Raw genomic sequence first — 14544 nt, forward strand, 5'->3', positions numbered from 1 at the left:
TAGGCCTCCAGATGACTGCGGGCAGGCCTGGATAATATCCAGCCTCCCACAAGAAGCTGGTGGAGCAGAGTGTTTCCTGACTCCGCCAAGGAAAGGAGACTCCCTTTCGTGGTCTGCTAAGTAATGGGTGCCTTCCCAGACACTGGCATTACCGCTTGACCAAGGAGTCCTCAAGCGGCCCTTATGCGGGTGTGACAGAGGGCTCACCTCTTGCCTTCTTGGTCACTTCTCACAATGTCCCTTCAGTATCTCACCCTATACCCACCGGTTATTCCTAGGTTATATTAGTAATGCAACAAAGAGTACTATTAAAAGCTAATGATTAATAATGTTTATAGTAATGATTGATAATTGTCCATGATCATCTGTATATCTAATTTGTATTATAACTATATAGCAGTATAGCTACAGTTGTGCCTTCAGTCTCTTGCCTCGGCGCCTGGGTAATCCTTCGCCCACACCAATCCCATACTTCCCCCTCTATGTCAGGCTGGGAGTTGGGTAATGCTTTCCCTTGGAAAACTTTATATCAGATATGACCAACTGTTTTAAAACAGAGGGAATGCACATTTTTCTCTTGAAGTTAGACAAATGGAGTCTCCCTCCTTGGTTTGTTTCCCTCAAGTTGCATATGGGAAACTGAGGCCCAGAGACGACCAGGGACTTGTCCAAGATGATAAGATGGTGAATGAGGGAACAGACTTGGAGCCCAGGAATCCTGGATCCGACTTGTGAGCCCCTTCTAGTTTTGTGCTGAAGAAAATAACTCCCAAAGTTAAAAGTAGAGGGTACTCACTCTCTCAGACTTTTTCTGGGTCCTCAGGTCATAGTTTGAAGCACAAGTTTGAAGCTTCTATGCTTTGTTTGCATTTGAGGCATCAGGCAGCTGCACTTGTGACCCCATTTTGGAGGTTGCTTACTGGTGGTGGCTCCTTCTTGCCTTCAGCTGGGTGTGGGGACCAGGGTCAGAGATGTGGTCCACGGGTCTGACCTGCACATTCCCTGAATGGAAAACCACTTGGATCCAGGTGGTTCAGCTCTTTGCCTACTGCAGCAGATTTTCCATTTTCAGGAGGGGAAGACTGAGGCACAGGGAGTTGGCAGCGGGGCTGATAATGGGTAGCTAAGCTCTCCGGGCAGCCTCTTCTAGGGTAGGCTCTGCTGGGACCTCAGGTGAGGATTGTGGCTCTGCTCTACCCCGGTCCCAAGAGCTGACATGCATGGAGAAATGGCCATCTTTTCTCAGCCCACCCCAGTGAGCAGCTGATGGAGATAAGGCCAGCCAATAATCCCACCACTAAGCTCTCTGGCACTGAAATGGCCAAGCTGGTGGTTCAGGAGAGCTGGAAGCCTGACTCAGGACAGAGCACCAGCAAGTTGAGTCTGCAAACATGCCCTCTGGTTCTTGTTGACGAGCAAAGCTCAGGGTTGTGGGGACAAAGACCAGGCCTTAACAAATATTTAAGACATCTTTGCTGATGCTGGGATTTTGTGGTGCAGAAAGGAACTTCCCTTGCATGTTCTGAGCAGTCTGGCTTCCTGCAGCTCCCTTATAACCTGAGCTCTCCTCCATTTGAGCCACAACAGAGCTCATTAATCCAAGCCACCTGGCCCTCAGCACTGTGCATCGGGCACTCACTGCTCCACTGCACAACTGAATTACCCTGAGCCAAGGCCTAGGTTAAACCTGGAAAATAATCCAACATCCTGGTAAGGTGGTGAGCTCCTCGTCACTGGAGGCATTTATGTAATGCCTAGGGAACTTTGCAGGGGACTTTGGTCATGTTAAGTGGCTAGGACCAGGCTGACTGCTCTTCCCCTAGTCCAAGGGATATTTGATTTATTTCCCATTCAGGGAACACAGATTCTTTTCCGTTTAGTCCTGGAAGCAGAGATGGCACAAGGGAGCTGGGGCGGGATGCTGAGAAGGTGGTTCTTCAGTCTGCTCTGTACACAGGGCCACCTAAAGGGGGAACCATGGCCTCTTCAATAGGCAGGCTTTCTGAGGAAATGAGCCAAGCCCAGCCAGGGACTTTTTCTGGTGCTGACCATGTCATCTTCCTCCTAGCCAAGACTGAGGATAGGCGTGGCCATTGGCGACCAGATCCTGGACCTCAGCGTCATCAAGCACCTGTTTACTGGGCCTGTCCTCTCCAAACACCAGGATGTCTTCAATCAGGTAGGACATTGTGAAACGGCTTGTTCCTGACCTCAGTGGCACTGCAGATGCCAAAAAGAGAATGCTCCTTGCGTTCCATTATCGATAAAGGTAATGCCATCGGAGGTCTCAGAAGTTATACTTGGATAAGGTTGGGGTTGTTTTGAGACAGACAAGCTGGTAGGAGGTGGCCTTGGGATAATTCAGGGTGGCTTCTCACCTCAGGGTGAGTTCCTAGGTGAAAAAAGTCTCAATGTCTGCAGTCCTGGGTCGTTTCCAGTTGTCTCTGAGGTAAAGCTCTTCAGGAACTCTGGTTACTTTCCTTGTCAAGCTGTTTGAGCCTCTGCCTGTCCAAGGGCTGTGTGGGCCCCCAAGGGAGGGAGCTACGAGCCCTGCCCTCCAGTTCTGTGGAAGCAGCCGTGGAGGAGTCAGCCTGAAGTACGTGTTCACATGGGATGGGCATGAATTTGCTTCCCTGTAAATGGTCAGCTACTTTGATATAGCATCTTGTCATTGCATGGGTCAGGAAGGAGGGTGGGATTTATGGGTACCTCTTGTGTGCCAGGAGCTTCGCACACATCCTCTCCTTCAATCCTCCTGACCACCCTCTGGCATAGGAATTGGAATTCCTATGGGGGCCTGAGCATCTAGATGGGGACCTGAAATTCTGGAATGAGACGCTGTTTTCCCAAGCTCTACAGCTAAAAGTATCAGAGCTGGAGCTGGAACTCTGACTCTTAGAACCTACAAGGGCTTTTTCTGCTATGCCTCACTGGCTACAAAACCTCTTCTTTTTTTAAATTAGAAAAGCTCTTGACCGGGCATGGTGGCTCACACCTGTAACCCCAGCACTTTGTGAGGCTGAGGCGGGTGGATCACTTGAGATCAGGAGTTCGAGACCAGCCTGGCCAACATAGTGAAACCCTCTCTCTACTAAAAATACAAAAATTAGCTAGGCGTGGTGGTGCACGCCTATGATCCCAGCTACTCGGGAGGCTGAGGCAGGAGAATTGCTTGAACCTGGGAAGCAGAGGTTGCAGTGAGCCGAGATCACATCAGTGCACTCCAGCCTGGGTGACAGAGTGGAAATGTTTTTTTTTAAATAGAGATGAAGTCTCACTATATTGCCCAGGCTGATCTTGAACTCCTGGGCTCAAGTGATCCTCCAACTCGGCCTCCCAATGTGCTGGGATTATAGGCATGAGCCATCACACCCAGCCCAAAACCTCTTCTTAACTGATGTGAAAGGAATTAGTTTAGGCTGTGATCACTCTGCAGATTGGAGTGTGCCTCTACTGGAAGAACATGGCCACCTTCAACTGTGGGCTGGGCCAAGTTTAGCACAGTCGCTGTGCCAGGTAGCAGCTCCTGGGCTTGTGTGCAGGTGCAGGAGGGCATGAGGCAACGTCAAGAGAGGATATGCTTTTCTCCAGCTTGATGAATAGATGACAAAACTAAGAGCAGAGGTCCTGAGAGTTTGAGTGAATGGGAGAGAAGTGGCAGGGGGAGGCAAGCTGGCTGGCCTCCCATTGGCAGGAGGGATACTCCCTGGGTTTTCCTGTGCGTAATCTTCTTTCTCCGTGTTTTGGTCTTAGCCTGTGCTCAACAGCTTCATGGGCCTGGGTCAGGCTGCCTGGAAGGAGGCGAGAGTGTTCTTGCAGAACTTGCTGTCTGTGAGCCAAGCCAGACTCAGAGATGACACTGAACTTCGGAAGCGGTGAGAAGCACGTGGTCATGGAGGTGATGAGGAGACGCAGCAGGGGAGATGAGGGCTGTGTGGTGGTCAGTGCCATTCTGAGTCACGGCTCGGCAGCCTTAGTGTGGTCAAGTGAGACCTGCCCCCATACAGCCCCTGCCTGAGCTGCATATTGATGGGAGGGCTTTGGGAGGACTGAGATTGCCTTGGTGCCTGGACTGGAGCTGCCCGAGCTAGGCCAGGCCAGGCCCATTGGCCCTCTCTCTTACTCAGCCGGTCCTCATTAGCATCATCTGTGCCCTCGTCTGGTTCCTAGAGTAGGAAAGAGTTTCCACTTGTCTAGTCCCATTTCCTAGGGTAGAATATAGAGACGGCTTCAGTGGGTGGATGTCCTCTCAGCTGTGAAAGGTTCAGCATAGCTCTGGCCCCAGGCCAGCCAGGAGGTGCCCACTGGAGACTGTGGATAATCTTGGGGATGGTCTGGACTGAGCCTGTGGGTGGGACCGCGCTTTGCTGCCTGCTTGACTTTGAAGCCCCTGGTTCTGTGTTTCAGTGCATTCATCTCCCAGGCTTCTGCCATGATGCACCTTCCAGCCACCATAGGTGAGTGCGGTCTCTTCACCAAGGCAAGAACGGAGCAGCTTCATGGGCCAAGAGGGCTGGCCAGGTGCTTTGATTCTGCATCTGGGCGGAGGGTCCCTGCTGGGGGCGGGGAGATAGAGGGGCTCTGGGGCTGTTACCCCCTCCTCATCACTGACCTTTCTCAGCACCCAAGCCCGGCATTCACTCAGGCTATATCTTGGCTCAGGTAGTGAGTTGCAGGCTGGTCAACTTCATGACTAGCTACATGGCTCCCCGCACAGCAAATTGCTCTCCTTCCCCAAAAGGCTATGGGACAAGTTCTCTGAGCTCAGTCTGTGAGCAGTTTTGAGGAAAGACACCAGAGGGTTATGAAGGGCCCCAGTTTGAGCACGTGGCAGGATGTCTGGTTGGAGCGTCATTCAGGAAGTTGGAGCTGTTGAAACTCTCAACCTGAAGCAGAGAGGGGCTGGTTCAGCCTGCGGCCCAAAGCACAGCCCTCTTCCTTGTGCACAGGCCTCCTCGGCTGGGTTACCCGGGCACCTGTAAGCTGAGGAGCCGGTTGACCCTGCCCTGGGGTACACTGCCTCCCTGGAACAGCTCTTGCTGTCCGGGGAGAGTCCTTTGCTGCTGGGCTGCTTGGGCTAAGCTGACTGGAGGATGGGACTGGGGACAGGGGCTGAGTCACCTGCCTCCTCCCAGCCCCTCTCACTCCCTACCCTCACGCACTCATGGGACTGTGCTATTTTTTGGCAAACCAGCTGTCGTGCAAACCATATGTCTTTCAGGGATTCCTCATCATGTTTGGTTGACTGATGGTGCTCTTTCTTGTTATTATTATTATTTTTTGTTCTGGATTTATTCTTTTGAAAAATCTCTCAGCTATTACTTCTGTGCATTGGGACCGAAGATGGGAAGCAGCAGCTAAGGCTCCACCTGCCCCGCGGACTTTTCTTCCTCTCCTCACCCTTCACCATGACTGTTGCTAGTCTAGGCTGTTGATATTGATGAATACCCAGCTTTTTTTTTTTTTCTTTGAGGAGACGAGGAGACATTTAGGAAGATAAAACAGGCAGACTGTCCCAACTGGTTTTTCTTTCAGATTTTTAATTCTCCGAATGGTAGATATGCCTACAGCTTGCTGGCCAGCCCGTTCAGTTCATCATAATCAATAGGCACTGATATGCATCTGCACACCCTTGTCCTTGGCACTTGGGCAGAGTCCAAGAAAATGAGGACTGGGCTGGGGCTGTCCTGGAATGTCCACAGTCTAGCAAAGATGTGCACACACATAACCGGAGCACCAGTGGGAAGCGAAGCCTGCCCCAGAAGGATTCAGGGGAGGGGATTTGGAGGGGCAAGAGATCCTGCTAGAGAGAGCAGGGAAGGCTTCAGGGAGGAGGGGGCCTCAAAGAGTTGCCAGGATTTGAACACACAGGACAAAGGAGAAGTCAGTCAGTATATGCGTGGTGAGGGAGCCTGTGGGAACTCGGGAATGGCAGTTGTGTGTGGTAAAAGTGGGGAGCCTGAGAAGGGGGGTGGTATCAGCCACTTGGTATTCACATTCCACTGTCAGTTTCAGAAAGTCTGGACTCCTAATTTCTTCTTTGCTTCTCAGCTGAGGGCTCTCAGAACAAATCTTCAATGAGGATATTTTGTATTGCATTTGGTGCTGTCACCGCTGGCTGCAGGCTGAGCTCTGGATGTGTAAACAGTATTGTGTGCACACTCATGGCTCCAGTGCTTAGAACAGTGCATTCTCTTTCCTGAGGCATCTGGGTTGCTGATGGGATCTCTTGGGTCTGTCCTCTGCAGGAGACTACACAGACTTCTATTCCTCTCGGCAGCATGCTACCAATGTCGGAATCATGTTCAGGGACAAGGAGAATGCATTGATGCCAAATTGGTATGTTCTGGGCCAAATGTTTGCATAAGTTCAAAGTCTTTCTTTTCATTTCCAGCAGCATGTTTGTCTCAGGGGCTGCCAAGTTCTTCTTAAAGTAAACTGGGGAGGAAAAGCACTTATGATGTTGTAACCTCTGGAAGCAGTGGTCTCAGCTTCTGGTCTCCTGCTCAGCTTGGCTCAGGACTTGCTGTGGGATCGAAGGGCAAGTCTCTTAAGCTCCTTTGGACAGCAGGGGTTGGAATTAGATTCCCTGAATCACTACGCTCCTTCTGGAGTCTTTCATTTATTTTTTTTTTTTCTTTTTTTTTTTGAGACGGAGTCTCGCTGTGTCACCCAGGCTGGAGTGCAGTGGCACGATCTCGGCTCACTGCAAGCTCCGCCTCCCGGGTTTACGCCATTCTCCTGCCTCAGCCTCCGAGTAGCTGGGACTACAGGCGCCCGCCACCACGCCCGGCTAGTTTTTTGTATTTTTAGTAGAGACGGGGTTTCACCATGTTAGCCAGGATGGTCTCGATCTCCTGACTTCGTGATCCACCCGCCTCGGCCTCCCAAAGTACTGGGATTACAGGCTTGAGCCACCGCGCCCGGCCTGAGTCTTTCATTTATAAGCTGTGTATTATCGTACTATGGGCAAGTCTTAGACTCTAGCATGCTCCATACTTACATTTTCTGATGAATGAGAATTCTCAAATGTGCCCAGTGCTGTATATTCCTCAACATGTGATCTGTTTCATTCATTTGTTTGAACCTCATAGTAGTTCTGTGATGTCACAAGGCCATGATTGTAAGCCCCATTTTACAGATGGGAAAATGGGCTCAGAGAAGGATCAACTTGCCTGAGCACAACAGGGCCACAGCCTGTCTCCCAGCCCCCAGATCAGGCCATTGACCAAGCTGAGGATGCAGAGCTGGGATCCTTGCCCTTTGTTCTGTGTTGTCTGCTGGTTGAGATGATTCCTTGGAACTGAAGAGGGCTTGGACACAGTGACAGGCATACACCCCAGGCTCCGGTGCCATCAGTCACACACAGGAGCTGGGTTAGGGACGGGGCTTTACTCTCTCTTGAGTGAGTGTCTCCAGTAGGCTATGCCATGAGGGGAGGGTCTGTTAGAACCAAGATGAAGAAGAAAGAAAGGGAGAGAGAGCAGTTCCAAGCCAGACATGTTGAGCAACAAGGCCAAGGTTGCAGAACAAGGCACGGGTGAATCTGAGACCAGAACCCATACTCCGGGTTCCAGGCTCCCATGTGAGATGGGCAAATATTTGAGACTCTTGCATTTTACAGACTCCAGGCTGTATTTGTCCCCAGCCAGCTTCAACTTGTCTATCTGAGTGTCCTTGGCAGTGATGACCCAGTGGACTGCCCAGCCCCAGAAGAGCTGGCTATCACCTATGTGCCAGGATCCCAGTGGCCAAAGGGCACGGGTACCAGGAAGTGAGAGGAGAGCCGGGACCTGGGAAATGAGTGTTGACTATGTCTGAAACCAAGTGTGGGGGCCACAGCCATCCTTGCCCCATGTTCTTCTGCAGAATAAGAGCAAACAGGCCTTCTCTAGCCATGTTTGATGCAAGATGACCCATGGCTGTGACTTTTTAACTTTCTGTACATAGTCTTCATTATAAATGTAATGTATATTTACTGGAATTAACTCAAACACTACAGAAAATATGTAAAGTAAAACATTTACAATTTAAAATATGTCTTCTCTTTGACCTGCAATGCTCACTTTCATGCATCTATCCTACAGAAATAAAAGCACCAGTGGGTTGTATCCAAAAGCAAGGATGTTAATTAGCAGAGTTTCTAGTGGCCCAGAGCTGGAAGTAATCTGAATGCTTATCGGTGGAGGAATGGTTGAAAAGTTGGTCTGTTCACAATATGAAATGTTTTGTAGCTAGTGAAAGATTTAGATCAAGAGAGATGTTCATTGATCTATGTTAAGTGAAATAGGTAAACTATAGGCAATTAGGTAAAGTGTGTTTCTCTTTTATAAAAAAAGCACAAAAAATATATATGTACATACACACTGTATTAGTTTTCTGTTGCTGCTGTAACAAATCACCACAAACTTGGTGGCTTAAAACATAAATATATTCTCTTCTAGTTCTGGAGGCCAGAAGTCGAAAATCAGTCTCACTGGCTAAAGCCAAGGTGTCAGCAGGGCTTGTTCCTTCTGGAGGCTCTAGGAGAGAACCCATTTCCTTGACTGTTCGGCTTTAGAGGTTGCCTGTATCCCTTGCCTTTTGACCCCTTCCTCACATCACTCCAACCACTCGCTTCCACTGTTACATTTCCTACTTCCTCCTTTGACCTTGCCTCTGTCTATAAGGACCCTTGTGATTACATTTAGGGCTCACTCAAATAACCAGGGACAGTATCCCTATCTCAAGATCCCTAACTTAATCACATCTGCAAAACCCTTTTTGCCATGTAATAATATCCACAGGCTGCAGGGATTAGGATCTGGATATCTTTTGGAGGGCTGTTTTTCAGCTTAACACACACACACGCATGTGCACGTGCACACACACACACTTATGCATACATTATTTCCATAGGCTGGTATGAGCATAGAGAAAGGCAAAAAATATCAGACTGCAGATTAACATTGCTTTCCTCAGGGGAGTGGCTGGATGGGGAGAGATTACTAACTCCTTTTTTTCATCTGAATTGTTTGCATTATTACATGCCATGTAATTGCATGCAATTGAATTTTATAATTTAATCCAATAAAGGAACCAAAGTGGGTAAAAAAGGGAGCTCTTCCTCAGCCACTCACCAGGGGCAACTACTTTGAACAAGTTGGATGTGCTGCCTCCTGTACTTTGCTCCAGGTTACACATGCATGACCACACATATGCATGCATACATATGCATTTTATTTCTTTCGTTAACAAAACGAGGCCATGCTGAAATTTGCTTTTTTTTCACTTCATCATTGACATATCTCCATGTAAATAAGTTTAAATCTACCTCAGTCTTTTACAAAATAAGTTTTTTGGAGTAGGTAATACAAGATAATTACACAGTAAAATATCATTTTTATAAAAAGATACAAAAATATGGTCCAGTAGGGCTGGGCGCAGTGGCTCACATCTGTAATCCCAGCACTTTGGGAGGCCGAGGTGGGTGGATCAGAAGGTCAGGAGTTTGAGACCAGCCTGGCCAGTATGGTGAAACCCTGTCTCTACTAAAAATACAAAAATTAGCAGCTGGGCGTAGTGGCTCACGTCTGTAATCCCAGCACTTTGGGAGGCCGAGATGGGTGGATCACCTGAGGTCAGGAGTTCGAGACCAGCCTGACCAACATGGTGAAACCCCATCTCTACAAAAGTACAAAAATTAGCTGGGCATGATGGCGCGTGCCTGTAATCCCAGCTAATTGGGAGACTGAGGCAGAAGAATCACTTGAACCTGGGAGGCGGAGGTTGCAGTGAGCTGAGATCATGCCATTGCACTCCAGCCTGGGCAAGAGAGCGAGATTCTGTCTCAAAAAAAAAAAAAATTAGCCAGCTGTGGTGGCAGGCGCCAGTAGTCGCAGCTAGTTGGGAGGCTGAGGCAGGAGAATCATTTGAACCCAGGAGGTGGAGGTTGCAGTGAGCCAAGATCACGCCACTGCACTCCAGCCTGGGTGACAGAGCGAGACTCTGTCTCAAACCTCACCCCCCGGTCCCCCAAAAAACAGTGCAGTAATAAAAGTGTCTAGAAATATAGGGAAATGAGGACCGTGCTGGTTTCCTCTAGGGTGAGGGGCAGGAAGGGAGGGAAGAAGAGTGAGACCAGGGAGAGGTCCCAAGGATGCATTGGACTGGATTAGTGAAGTGGTATTTCTTTAGCTCCTTGGTAGTGCATGGTGACTTTTGTTATTACATGTATTTGTATATCATAAATATTGCAAAATAATTTATCAAACATTTAAACAATTAAAAGCAATAAAAAGAGTCAATATATATGAATGGTTGAGAATTCAAAAGGTACTTAAGGGTAAACAATGGGAAAAAACAGAACTCAAGCACCTATGGGCCACCATCCAGTTCCCTTCTCCAGAGGCAAAACTGTTCATCAGTGTCATATATATATTTTTTTTTTTTTTTTTTTTTTTTTGAGACGAAGTCTCGCTCTGTCACCCAGACTGGAGTGCAGTGGTGTGATCTCAGCTCACCGCAAGCTCCGCCTCCCAGGTTCATGCCATTCTCCTGCCTCAGCCTCCCGAGTAGCTGGGACTACAGGCACCCGCCACCTCGCCCGGCTAATTTTTTGTATTTTTAGTAGAGGCAGGGTTTCACCATGTTAGCCAGGATGGTCTCGATCTCCTGACCTCGTGATCCACCCGCCTCGGCCTCCCGAAGTGCTGGGATTACAGGTGTGAACCACCGCGCCTGGCCTTCTTTCTCTTTCTTTCTTTCTTTTTTTTTTTTTTTTTTTTGAGACAGGGTCTTACTTGGTCACCCAGGCTGGAGTGCAGTGGCATGACCTTGGCTCACTGCAGCCTTGACCTCCCAGGTTGAAGCCATCCTCCTGCCTCAGCCCCCTAAGTAGCTGGGACTAAAGGTGCATGCCACCATGCCTGGCTAATTTTTTTATTTTTTGTAGAGATGAGTTTTCGCCATGTTGACCAGGCTGGTCTCAAAATCCCGGACTCAAGCGATCAGCCTGCCTTGGTCCCCCAAAGTGCTGGGGTTATAGGCGTGAGTCACCGTGCCTGGCCTTCTTATATATTTTTTTTCACAGATGTTTTTGCATACTCTGCCAGTTTATCTATACAGTCACTTCTCTATTATTTGTTTAAAAGGTGTTTTATAAGTGATAGAAATTAACCCTTTGTTGCAATGCATTGCAAATATTTTCTCCTGGTATGTTCTTTTTTCTTTGTTTGCCGGTCTTTCTAGATACAGAGTTTTGCATTTTTATAAAGTCAAGCATGCCAATCATTTTCCTTATGGCATTTACTTTTGTGTAATGTTTAGAAAGGCTTTCTCCACCCCAAGAATTTGGAAATTTTGTGCGTGTGTGTGTGTGTTTTTGTTGTTGTTGTTGTTTTTTCTAGTGTCCGTAATAGCCTTTCTTTGTACATTTAGATCTTGAATCCATCTGGATTTCCTTTTATGTGTGAGGTGTGGTGTGGGTCTGTATCCATTTCCTGGGGCTGCTATGAGAAAAAGTCACAACAACAGGAATTTATCCCCTCAGTTTCTGGAGGCCGTAAGTCTGCAATCAAGGTGTCAGCAGGGCCATCGCCTCCTGAAGCTTCTAGGACCATCGCTGTCCTTGCTGCTTCCAGCTTCCAGGGGCTGCAGGCGTTCCTTGTGGCTGCATCACTCCAGTGTCTGCCTCTGTCTTCACGTGGCCTTCTCCTCCTCTCTACATCTTCTCTTCTGTCTCTTATAAGGACATTTCTAATTGGATGTAGGGCTCACCTGGATAATCCAGGATGATCACATCTCAAGATTCTTAACTTGATTAACTGTAAAAAGACTCTTTTTCCATATTTTCTGGGAGTTAGGACATGGCCGTATCTTTTTTTTTTTTTTTTTTTTTTTGGGGGGGGGCGGAGTTTTGCTCTGTTGCCCAGGCTGGCGTGCAGTGGTGCGATCTCGGTTCACTGCAACCTCCACCTCCCAGGTTCAAGTAATTCTCCTGCCTCAGCCTCCCGAATAGCTGGGACTATAGGCGTGCACCACCATGCCTGGCTAATTTTTGTATTTTTAGTAAAGACGGGTTTCACCATATTACCCAAACTGTTCTCGAACTCCTGGCCTCATATGATCTGCCTGCCTCGGCCTCCCAAAGTGCTGGGATTACAGGCACGAGCCACTGCACCTAGTCCAGAATTTTCTTCCTTTTTGAGGCTGAATAATATTCTACTGTATGTATGTACCACAGTTTGTTTATCCATGTGTCCATGGATGGAAACTTGTAAGCACCTTTTGATTTTTGAGCCATATGTATATGGCGACTCTTTGTTTCTAAGTTTTGAAGTTTTTAAACTTAATTGACAACATGTAACAGCTCTGATGCCCTGCATTCTCTTGCCTTTCTTTCTCAGGCTGCACTTACCAGTGGGCTACCATGGCCGTGCCTCCTCCATCGTGGTGTCTGGTACCCCAATCCGAAGGCCTATGGGGCAGATGAAACCTGATGACTGTAAGTGACCCCAGCATCCAGACCCTGCTGGTGCCCAGCTCTCTGTTTCCACACAGTGAGTTCTGTGGCCTCACTCACAGCAGTCTTTTTTTTTTTTTTCTGGTGTTACTCCAGCTAAGCCTCCTGTGTATGGTGCCTGCAAGCTCTTGGACATGGAACTGGAAATGGTGAGTGAGCTTGGTGTTTTATTGCCACGGGATCTATAGACACCCAGCAGGAGAGCCCTCTGGGATGGCTGCCTGCACCATGAGCCGCCCCCTCCTCTCCTCTTCAGCCACATTGGCAGCTGCTCTGTGTCCCCACCTGGCCGTCAGAAGGACAGTTGAGTCTCATTACTTGCAGATTCTGTATTTGAGAATTCACAACTATTTGCTAACATTTATTTGTAAGTCCAAAATTAATATTCACAGAGCTTTTGTGGGCACGTGTGGACATGCGCAGAGCAGTGAAACATGAGCTGCCCGGTGAGCACGTTCCCAGGTGAGGCTGGACAAGGTGTTACTCTGCCTTCTTGTCTCAGCTCATGCTGTAAACACGTGTCCTTTGTGGTCTATTTAGTGCCATGTTTTTTTTGTGTGTATCTGTGCTTTTTTAGCAGTTTCACTGTTTTTTTATAATGGCCCCAAGTGCAGTGCTGAAGTGCCGTCTAGTGTCCCTAGCACAGGAAGACTGTGATGTGCCTAATGGAGAGAATATGCGTGTTAGTAAGCTTCATTCAGGCAAGGTACAGTGCTGCTGCCTGAGCTCAATGTTTGTGAATCAACAAAATATATTACATAAAGTGTTTTTAAGCAGAAACATACATAAAACAAGGTTATATAGTTAAGTTTTGATTAGTTGATAAACATTTTCTGACCAAAGGCTTGCAGCAACCTAATCCTGTGTTTCCTCTGGGAACAGTCATTCCATATTTGCTAATTCTGTGTTCATGATGACTTTATAAAAACTAATTACCCGGCCAGGCACAGAGGTTCATGCCTGTAATCCCAGCACTTTGGGAGGCCAAGGCGGGTGGATCAACTGAGGTCAGGAGTCCAAGACCAGCCTGGCCAAAATGGTGAAACCCTGTCTCTATTGAAAATACAAACATTAGCCAGGGATGGTGGCGGATGCCTGTAATCCCAGCTACTTGGGAGGCTGGGACAGGAGAATTGCTTGAACTCACGAGGCAGAGGTTGCCGTGAGCAGAGATCACACCACTACACTCCAGCCTGCTTGACACAGCAAGACTCCATCTCAAAAACAAACAAACAAAACAACAACAACAACAAAAACCCCAAAATAATAATTACCAGGAGTGACAAGAATTGACTGTATCAGCCCCATAGCTGGGCCCACACAACCTCAGAACTGTGGTCACTGTAGGGCTGCATACTTTTTAAAATTAAACTTTTTATTTTGAGGTCATCGTAGACTCACATGCAGTTGTGAGAAATAATATGGAGATCCCAATACCCTTCACACAGCCTCCCCCGATGGCAGCATCCTTCGTAACCATGGTGCCTATCACAACCTGGATGTTGATATTGGTATAGTTGGTCCCACCACCTGAGGATCCCTCATGCTGCAGGGCTGCCCATTTTCCAGAGGGGACATGGAAATCTGGGCAGCCCCCAAGGTGAGGGGACCAGGAAAGTGATGGGAAGGAGGAGCTGACCTGGGGGAGGGAGTGCTCCAGGGACCTGGCAGTGTCTTCAGCATCTCCTGGGTTGTCTGATGCCCAAGGGTGGAGTCAGCCTCCATGTGGGAAATGCAGACAGGCAGGTGGAGGGGGCTTTCCCATAGTCAGCACCTACAGTTTTAGGCATTGCCTCAGGAAACTCTGAGTGCCTCATCACTGATGGTGTAGAAGAAGCTGTCGTGGGGCCACCGAGTCAGGCTGAGGCAGTGGGAAGCCTTGGTTGGTGGATGCAGGCTGGAAGGCCTGTCTGCTTTTCTGGAGCTCCCTGTCTCTCCTGGGCTTCCATGTGATTTCTCTGGATTCAGTCCAGAGGAGGGAAATGAGTGGGCACTGCTGAATAGCCTGTGGATAGCAGAGCATTCCCTGCCAGCCCTCTGCC

At 48.4% G+C, this 14544-nt stretch overlaps 2 protein-coding genes across 5 annotated transcripts in view; one reads left to right on the plus strand and one right to left on the minus strand.

Moving 5' to 3' along the window:
* Positions 1-14544, minus strand: part of MTHFS (methenyltetrahydrofolate synthetase) — a 599465-nt gene that overhangs the window by 314813 nt on the left and 270108 nt on the right. The window lies entirely within an intron of this gene.
* The window catches only part of FAH (fumarylacetoacetate hydrolase), a 36136-nt gene that overhangs the window by 3682 nt on the left and 17910 nt on the right, over positions 1-14544 (plus strand). For all 4 annotated transcript variants that reach the window (XM_050799979.1, XM_050799980.1, XM_050799977.1 and 1 more), the window contains 6 exons: positions 2069-2179; positions 3754-3875; positions 4408-4457; positions 6249-6339; positions 12387-12484; positions 12599-12651. In XM_050799979.1, coding sequence (XP_050655936.1) covers positions 2069-2179; positions 3754-3875; positions 4408-4457; positions 6249-6339; positions 12387-12484; positions 12599-12651 — 525 coding nt within the window. The remainder of the gene's footprint in view (positions 1-2068; positions 2180-3753; positions 3876-4407; positions 4458-6248; positions 6340-12386; positions 12485-12598; positions 12652-14544) is intronic.

The sequence above is a fragment of the Macaca thibetana genome, chromosome 7 (assembly GCF_024542745.1).
Source record: "Macaca thibetana thibetana isolate TM-01 chromosome 7, ASM2454274v1, whole genome shotgun sequence".
Classification (NCBI taxonomy): Eukaryota; Metazoa; Chordata; class Mammalia; order Primates; family Cercopithecidae; genus Macaca; species Macaca thibetana.